The sequence below is a fragment of the Plasmodium fragile genome (genome assembly GCF_000956335.1).
Source record: "Plasmodium fragile strain nilgiri unplaced genomic scaffold supercont1.31, whole genome shotgun sequence".
Lineage (NCBI taxonomy): Eukaryota > Apicomplexa > Aconoidasida > Haemosporida > Plasmodiidae > Plasmodium > Plasmodium fragile.
Genome location: NW_012192611.1, coordinates 272,060 through 280,229, shown reverse-complemented (window position 1 = coordinate 280,229; position 8,170 = coordinate 272,060). Strand labels below are relative to the sequence as shown.

The window sequence follows — 8,170 nt, the reverse complement described above, 5'->3', positions numbered from 1 at the left end:
CGTGAGAACGCTCCTCATCAATGAGACACACGCTTCAATCGCCAACATGAAACTCTGCTCGCCTGAAATTCAGACGGGAAAAATATTTCTTAATGTGAATGAAAAAGGGGGAAAAAAAAAAAAAATTACATAATGAAACTCTATACTCAGCTGCTACACTGTACACAATGCATCAAACAGTTTACAAAAAAAAAAAAAAAAATCAAACAAGCGAATTAGTACAAATATATACATACAAGCATGTATGCGTACACGAGTGGGCAATGCAAGAAAAAAGGGGTATGTTGTACTTTCTGATGTGGGAAGGGGCCTAAAAGAAAAGCAAAAGCGAATTTCCCCCCCATTCAGTAACCACTAAGGGTTGTCCGCAGTTGTGTGCAGGATTGCACACAACACAGGCCCATGCGTACGTATATATGTATATGTACATTTATGTCTATGCATATATTTACACACATACGTTATACGAACGGCGCACCGAATCAACGCGCGCGAAGAGCATGAAAAATGAACACAACAAAATGAGCCCATGGCGACAACGCCACGCCATGGAATACTACACAAACGCCGGAGCTCAAGCTGGCGGGAGCACAACACGTTTGGCTCATTGTCTGTCCCTTTTTATCAAAAAGGGAAAACGTGATTAATTATTATGTATGAGTAGGACGGTGGAGGGATAAAATGGTGAAGGAGGCACATCCATGTACTCCTTGATGTATTAAAAAAGAGAAGTATGTAGTATAAACCAAACGGATACGTACACGGTTGCCGTGTGCAGGCTTTAATTTGATGTACTTATACGCACATCTGAATTGTCACGCCTTTTTTATGCTGAACTTGGCCTTTTTTTTCTCTCTCTCTTCGCGTCATGCAACTAAATCTGGTTGCAGTGCGCGGTACGGTTCGTTTGAACTCATTTAACTATTTTTTTCTTGTAAAGGGGCGAGGATTCCGAGAAGACATCGGACAAGAACTTGTTATGCGCGTCCTTCGCCAAATGAGCGACCATTTTATTTTTACAGTACAACCTCACGTTGCACTCTTCAAAGTACCTCGGGTGCGTGCCCCTATACTCCTTGTGCGCTATGAAAGCCTCATCCTCATTATCGGAGCTGTAGAAATAAACCGAATCCAGTGGGTCGTTTGCACCCATTCCATAGTTCAAATGGTTCCAGTCTATGATAATATCATCTGGACTAAGTCCATGAGCATATCTAGCAATCCTCTCTTCATTTGTTATGTCCTTCAAGTACTTAATGAGTTGTGGTTCAGAAAGGTTAATTTCTGCAATGTATTTGTATGCATAGTTGGAGTTCCTATCATGTATAACGGAGTTAATTAGGTTTAGCGATTTCTGCACCTGCTCATCGTACTTGTGTTTTTTCGCTCTGTTCTTAATATCATAAATGATGGACGAATCAGTTAGGTCAAGAAAAGCATCCAAGTCTTGTAAAGATTCTGACCACTTGAAAATATCATCAGCGAGACGAAAGCCATCACACAGCATCAGCTCCATAACTCGCACCTTTCTATGAGTATACACTTGTTTGAATAAAGAAAATCTGTTCATGTACACAGTCCACACAGGATGGATCTCCTTAACGTTGTATGTTATATGGCCATTAATAACAGAACTTTGGCTAATGATTCGATTACAATTGAGGGATGGAAGTGTCCCATTTGGGGGGGCAATAGTTGCATCTCTCTGGAGGTAATCAAATTTGTCTGCATCCAATCCATTCCTATTATTACATATAATGTCGTAAGAAGCTTCTATTAAAGAATCTACAGGATCTACACCGCAAAGCGATTTGTAGTGTGCACGCCCAATTATTAACTTTTTTATAATTTTGATATCTGTGGAGTCTAGCACATCATCCTGGTCTATCAAATTTTCTATAATGTGTTCCACAATTTTTAGAGACATAGATGCATGGTTCCATTTATGATCTGTGTCTTCTTTTTTATAATTCATAAAGAAGCTTTCAAATGTATGACTGAATGGTCCATGTCCCAAGTCGTGACACAAACCAGCTATCTGCACACACCGAAGCATTTTATTTAATTCCCCACAATACGGAGATAAATTATAGCGATTACACAAATGAGTGAAATATTTTGCAGACAAATAACCAACTCCTAAACTGTGCTCAAATCTGGTGTGCGTAGCTCCAGGGTAGACAAATTGGCAAACACCTAACTGAGATAAATTTCGTAATCTTTGGAAAAAAGGATTATCAATAATATTTTTAAAGGTCCAATTGTCAAACTCGATAAACTGATGTATTTTGTCGCATATCGTTTTGGTGTGTTTTTTTTTACTTTTACAATCCCAGGGATCGAACTGGCTAAAAATGTTGTTGCAGAAAATTCTCTTCTTTTTTACACTTAAGGCAAAGTTCAGGATTTGTACAAATTCGGAGAAGGAGATGCCCATTTCGTTCTTTACCCTTTCGAACTTCCTCCCTTCTATGATTATGCGCTTGAACAAATCTACATTTCGAATTTTGCTCCGTTCAAATTTAGGCCACAAATGGGGGAGACCAAAATGAATACACATCATCAAGAGGTCATTTACGTCCATCACTTTGTATATATAATTTATCAACCTTTCCTTATCCCTGTCCGTCGTGGGGAAGGTTTTAATCACTTCTGACTTTATGTACATGTCAAAGTACATGTACTCCCCTTTTTTCTCTGCGTCACTTCGCTTCTCCTTCGCCTGCTCGTAGTAATCCTGCATGGCCGCGATCTCTTTGCACGCATAGGTCGCTTCGCTGTGCGTGGCGGGGACGTCCACTCCGCTGCTACCAATTCCATTGGTGAGTATCCCCTCGCCTTGTGCGGCCCCACCGTGCTGCCCATTTATTTGCACCCCATTACATCTGTCACCTTTTTCCCTACTCACAGGGGCGTGACCATTACACAGCTCCCCCTCCCCCAGATTCCCCACATCCCCATTATGTTGCGCTACTTTGCCATTTACGCTGACCCCATTCTGCAAAATATTTTCATGCGCACTTGCAAATTTCAAATTCGATTGGCTACTTATGCCCACATTTTCCTCATTGCTCATACCAGTGCAACTCGTTACCGTAAGGTAAGACACATGGCGTAAAAAATCGTACACGGTTCTTACATTTCTGAGTTCCAGATTTTGTACAATTATATCCTCTTTGTCCAGGCATATGTTTCGTAAAAAGTCCTTTACACTCGAAATTTCCAACGCTGGACTAATATTATTACATTGCATGTTCATGATTTTTTTTTTTTTTTTTTTTAAATGGTACCTGTTTACTCCCCACACAGTTGCATTTGATGTAACTACGGTTTGCCTGTCCCCATGAAAATGATTCTTTCCTGCAACATCGTTGTGGGGATGTTCAGATTATGGGGGGAAATTTTTCTGGCGAAAGAATTAATCCCAGGGGACACGGGAAATTTCTGGGTAAACGTTTGAACACAGCGACTGTTTGGAGCTGCAAGTGGGGATGAATCAAACAAGCTACGCTATGGTACACACTTTTTTACATCTACTGCAAAAAAGAGTAAAGCTGTTCGATGTGGTAATAAATAAAAGAAGGGTGTAAAATAATGGGGGTCTTTGTTCCACGTAAAAACGCTTATAAAAATAGAGGTTATAAAAAATAGGGTAGGTGGACGAAATGGAAATTTCACCTTGCCGTTATGGCAAATAATCGTTAAGGAAAAATCAGGATGTTATTTCTGTTGAAGAAGAAAAGTTGTATTTCTGTTTCGTTCGTTTAAAGCAAACTTGCCCGAGAGTTGGGGCAAAGAACAGTCGAATTTGCAAAACAAAACAACAAAAAAAAAAAAAAATAGCGTTGCATTGCAAGTGGTCACATTATTATACGTATGCGCGAAAAAATTGTTTTTTGTTGCTTCACTATCTTTCGCGTCGCATTTCGTCGTTTAGCATCTTTTCATTTCGTTACGTATCCTTCCGTTTCGCTTCGCTTTGCTTCTTTTTTTTTTTTTTTTTTTCCTGCAGTGCAAAATGTACATTTTTACCTTCTACACAATTCCGCAAAAAATAGCTCCACTTGTGTGCACAACTTCGAATTGATCAAATTGTGGAAAAGGAACAAAAAACGATACGTTTCGTGTTGGCCGAATTTGCAAATGGTTTCCTTTTTATTTGTGGCCATTAAAAATATGCGTTAAAAAAAATTTTGTGCGTTTTGCACCCGTTTCCGGTGTGCATGCGGAGTTGGCGACTTCCCAATGCTTATCATTTCGTGTAGGTGGATATGTACACATGATGACTTAACCACTCGGGGGAATACCCTTGGGAACTGTTGCGGCCATGACAAGCTGTTGTTGCAGTGCTGGATGCAGTAAGCAGCCGGGTGTGCCCATGCAAACATTACACGTGGATACATAGGGGTACATAAGCATATGTGTGTACACGCATGTGCTGCTTTTGCATTCCGATACTAATGATTTGACAGGATACCCCCCTAAAATGGCCTGTAGTAGGCTGTGGGGTGACTGTTCCACGTAAAGACATTTCACCCATCTCGTAATACCACTTTGGAAACTCCCATTCGTGGCTTCACACGCCTACTTGGAGGAAAGTGTAGAAGAACGGGAAAAGCAAAACAGATCACCCACATAGCTCGGCAGATCAATTAAAAAAAAAAGAAAAAAAACGTTTAAAATGCACTTATGCTGTTAACACATGACAGCAATATGTTCAAACAAAATGATGATCCTCGCCCACGTGGAAACAAAATTTCAAACAGCACAACGTTAGTTCATTGGTCGGTCCTAAAGTGTGGCAAGTCGTCAGTGTACCAGTTTGGGGCAAGTGCAAGGTGGGAGGTGCTCAACGGGGTGTGGCGCAAAACACACGCATGAGTCTGTACAAACTATGCATCGCTTTCTGCGTAAGACCGATTAATCATCCCCGCGCGGTTAAGTTTAATGTGGACGTTTGCCTCTTACTATGTTCGCTTCAGCCTCGTGCGCCATACATATGCATATAAATACACTCACGCTTGATCGTTACGTCGCCACCGAGTGAATGGCAACTTTTTGGGTATAACATTTTAAAGTGGTGCAAAGGCGATTCACTCACACTCGCCTCTTCACGGTATCAAATTTCCGCTCCGCGGTTCTCACATTGCAATTATTTTTTTTTTCTTTGCGCTCCACGGGATTGCAAACTGGGCTGTGAAAAGGCAGAGTTACACCAACAGGGGACTCTCTAAACGGTGCGAAATAGCGAAATGTACTTATACAAAAACAAATAAAAATTTTTTTTTTACCTTTTCGACACACAATACACAAATGGCGCTCCAGCGATAGTACCACGTGGCGTCAGCACATAGAACCAAAAACATCGCTCAAGTTGATGAAAAAAAAAAAAAAAAGCCTTATTACACATACATGAAAGGATAAAACAGCAAACGCAGGAATGATTACTTACGGGAGTGGAGGAGGGAAGTTCACGCGTTTATAGTTTATCCCTTACCGGTGAAGAAGAGCTCACCTTCGTCATGCGCAAAAGGGCACATACTAACATACCAAGCTATGCACATAACACACGCATGTATAAGGGCGCATTGTCCGGACTAGAAGTACAAGCGCAACTGCTTCATCCCTACCGATAATGTTTCTCACCTTCGTGAGGCATACACCGCCAAAAACCCCAAGAAATGTGTTTTTCCCATGGCAGAACTTCAGCATACACAAGTCAGGGAGCTTCCTTGAAAAGAACAGACTGGCACTAAGGGTGCCAATTAATTTAACCAAATTTGAAATTAGAGAATACTTGAGAAAAATATATAATGCCAAGGTTATAAAAGTCAACACATTAATTAAGGTGCCGGAGAGGAGAAGAAATTTAACTGACTTTCGTTTCAATTATTATCGAAATGGGCCAAGATATAAAAAGGCAATCATCACATTAGAGCATGAAGTACCTGATAGCGTCAAAATGATTCAGTCATGTAAAAATATCGGAAGAAATCCGTACATCACAAAAAAAAATGTCATTTATGGTGTTCGTAGCGACGTGAAAATTACACCTACACGGTCGCAACTGTGGCACATGGGAGAATGCAGGTATTCTTGGAGATTACCTTTGACCAACTTGCTGGCTGATTATAAAATGAATTTAAACCCTGACTTAAGGATTGATGAAAACCTTGTTCAACTTGCCCCGGATGTGACCAAACCTTTTATGCATTCGGGCATTTCATCGGAAACGTTCAAGCCGAACAGTGTGCCGGAACAGACCTTTCCGAAGGTAACTCTTTTTTTTTTTTCAAAAGAATAAAGTGTTTCCGCAGGGGCCTCTCGATGAATGGCACAAGGCGCAAAAAAAAAAAAAAAAAAAAAAAAAAAAGTATATATATGTGCACTTTGCGACCCATACACACTTGTGTGCGTTACGCGAATGAAATACACTTCGACCTGTACCACGTATATAGGTGCACATTATTTCATTTTTCTTCCCTTTTCCGCCCCGTCATGTACACGTAGATCGATTTAACCCCCTGGAGAAGACAAGTGAAAAAAATTTACGAATCGGGTACGTTAGCCCCGCCCGAATCGTTTCCCAAAGATCGTAAAAGACATCAAACGATTGAGTATGCTGGTGAAAATAAAAATTTTAAAAGGTCATCCAGAAGCAGTCAGTGGAAGGCCCCTTCGTAGACATAACAAGTGTGTACAGTTGCACATTTTATATATTTGTACCGCATGGGCCATTCTTTTTCATTCATTTTTCGTTGTTTCGCTTGCCTTGCTACTTTAGCACCTTTTCGATTTCGCTTTTGCATTTTTTTTTTTTTTTTTTTTTGAACATTCACAAAACGTTTGATGCTCATTTGAGTGGTGTCCTTGTGAATTAATATTCAACGTAGCCGTTTCGTTAATTTGCACTTTAAGGGAATGCTGTATTGGGAAAATGACACCCCGCAGCATGCGACGGGGGCAGCGTGCAATTTGTGACTTTACACCGTGAGGTGTTTAAAAGTACCGCGGGTTGGATGCGCGAGTGTGTACTCGTTGCATCCCCCAAATGATTACTTTGCGGCATCGTTTATGCCACACTATATGTGTATGGAGACTGCGCAAAATGGGGTATGGACTAACGAAACGTACCATCGAAAAATTTGTCACCGTTCCTACTGATCCCTTTTTTGACCCATTTCCGGGGTGGAAACATACGTAAAAGTGCATACCCCGTTACGCACATATGTATGTGCATTTGAGCGTATGTGCACAGTTTTAGCCGTTCCTCACAGGCGACGGCAAAAAAAAAAAAAGCGCAAAAGGGTGACAGCGTTCCGAGTGTATTAGGCGCCCTATCGCTGCGTTCCCTAGCGGGGTGTTCTACTGAGTGTAATAACGCTTCGGGTTTATGTGAAAAAGGTTGCGGTGGAAAGGGGTGTGGAGCAAACGGTGCCTGGAGGGGGATAAAAATGGGAAGCGAGAAGGAAGCGAAAACAGTAACGAAAAGGGTAGTGATAAGGAACAATAAAGGAAACGAAAACACAAAAGCGAACGCAAATGGAAATACAAGCGCAATTGCAAACGCAATTGCAAACTCGCAACTGCGTGTGAGTCGAATTTTCTTCTTATTTGCTGGAAATTGCGAACAGTCGGGGATGTGTGCATGCATTGAAGTTTTTTCTTTTTTTTTTTTTTTTTTTTTCACAAAAAGGGATGAACAAAAGTGTAAAAATTTTGTGCATTCCGAAGGATACACGTAAAGTGCACATGTATTTGTTCAGTGCATATATGTATATATAAATTTCTGACACAAAAAAAAAAAAAAAAAAAAAATACAGGTCGGAAAGGGTATGTCTTGGTAAAAACAGTATAGATAAGAGCAAAGTGTAAATCTGGAAAGTGTTTTAAAGCGGTTCGTGTGCTATTAAAAAACAAACAAATAAGCAAACACATGACGCAAAAGAATAAACCAAACGACGCAATCACAGGTGTAAAAAAATAATAAAAGCTGATCTATTTTTATTTTTCAAAAGTGTTCATGAAAAATAGAATAAAAATCAATATGACTAAATTAGCCAAGTGCAAGAGATGTGAAAATTGTCACACGCATCAGAAAAGCTGGAAAGGCTAGAAAATAAATCAAACACAAGAAAAAAAAAAAAAAAAAAAAAAAAAAAAAAAAACG

The 8,170-nt window shown here is 40.2% G+C and overlaps 2 protein-coding genes across 2 annotated transcripts; one reads left to right on the top strand and one right to left on the bottom strand.

Annotated features, from left to right (window-relative positions):
• Positions 1-913: 913 nt before the first annotated feature.
• Positions 914-3,259, bottom strand: AK88_02980 (uncharacterized protein; the record flags this gene model as incomplete). Its single annotated transcript, XM_012480603.1, has 1 exon — positions 914-3,259. The coding sequence occupies one exon, from the start codon at positions 3,257-3,259 to the stop codon at positions 914-916; it is 2,346 nt and encodes a 781-aa protein (XP_012336026.1).
• A 2,376-nt stretch (positions 3,260-5,635) lies between these two features.
• Positions 5,636-6,684, top strand: AK88_02979 (uncharacterized protein; the record flags this gene model as incomplete). The annotated part of the gene is made up of 2 exons (XM_012480602.1): positions 5,636-6,274; positions 6,511-6,684. The coding sequence occupies 2 exons, from the start codon at positions 5,636-5,638 to the stop codon at positions 6,682-6,684; spliced, it is 813 nt and encodes a 270-aa protein (XP_012336025.1).
• Between the last annotated feature and the right edge of the window lie 1,486 nt (positions 6,685-8,170).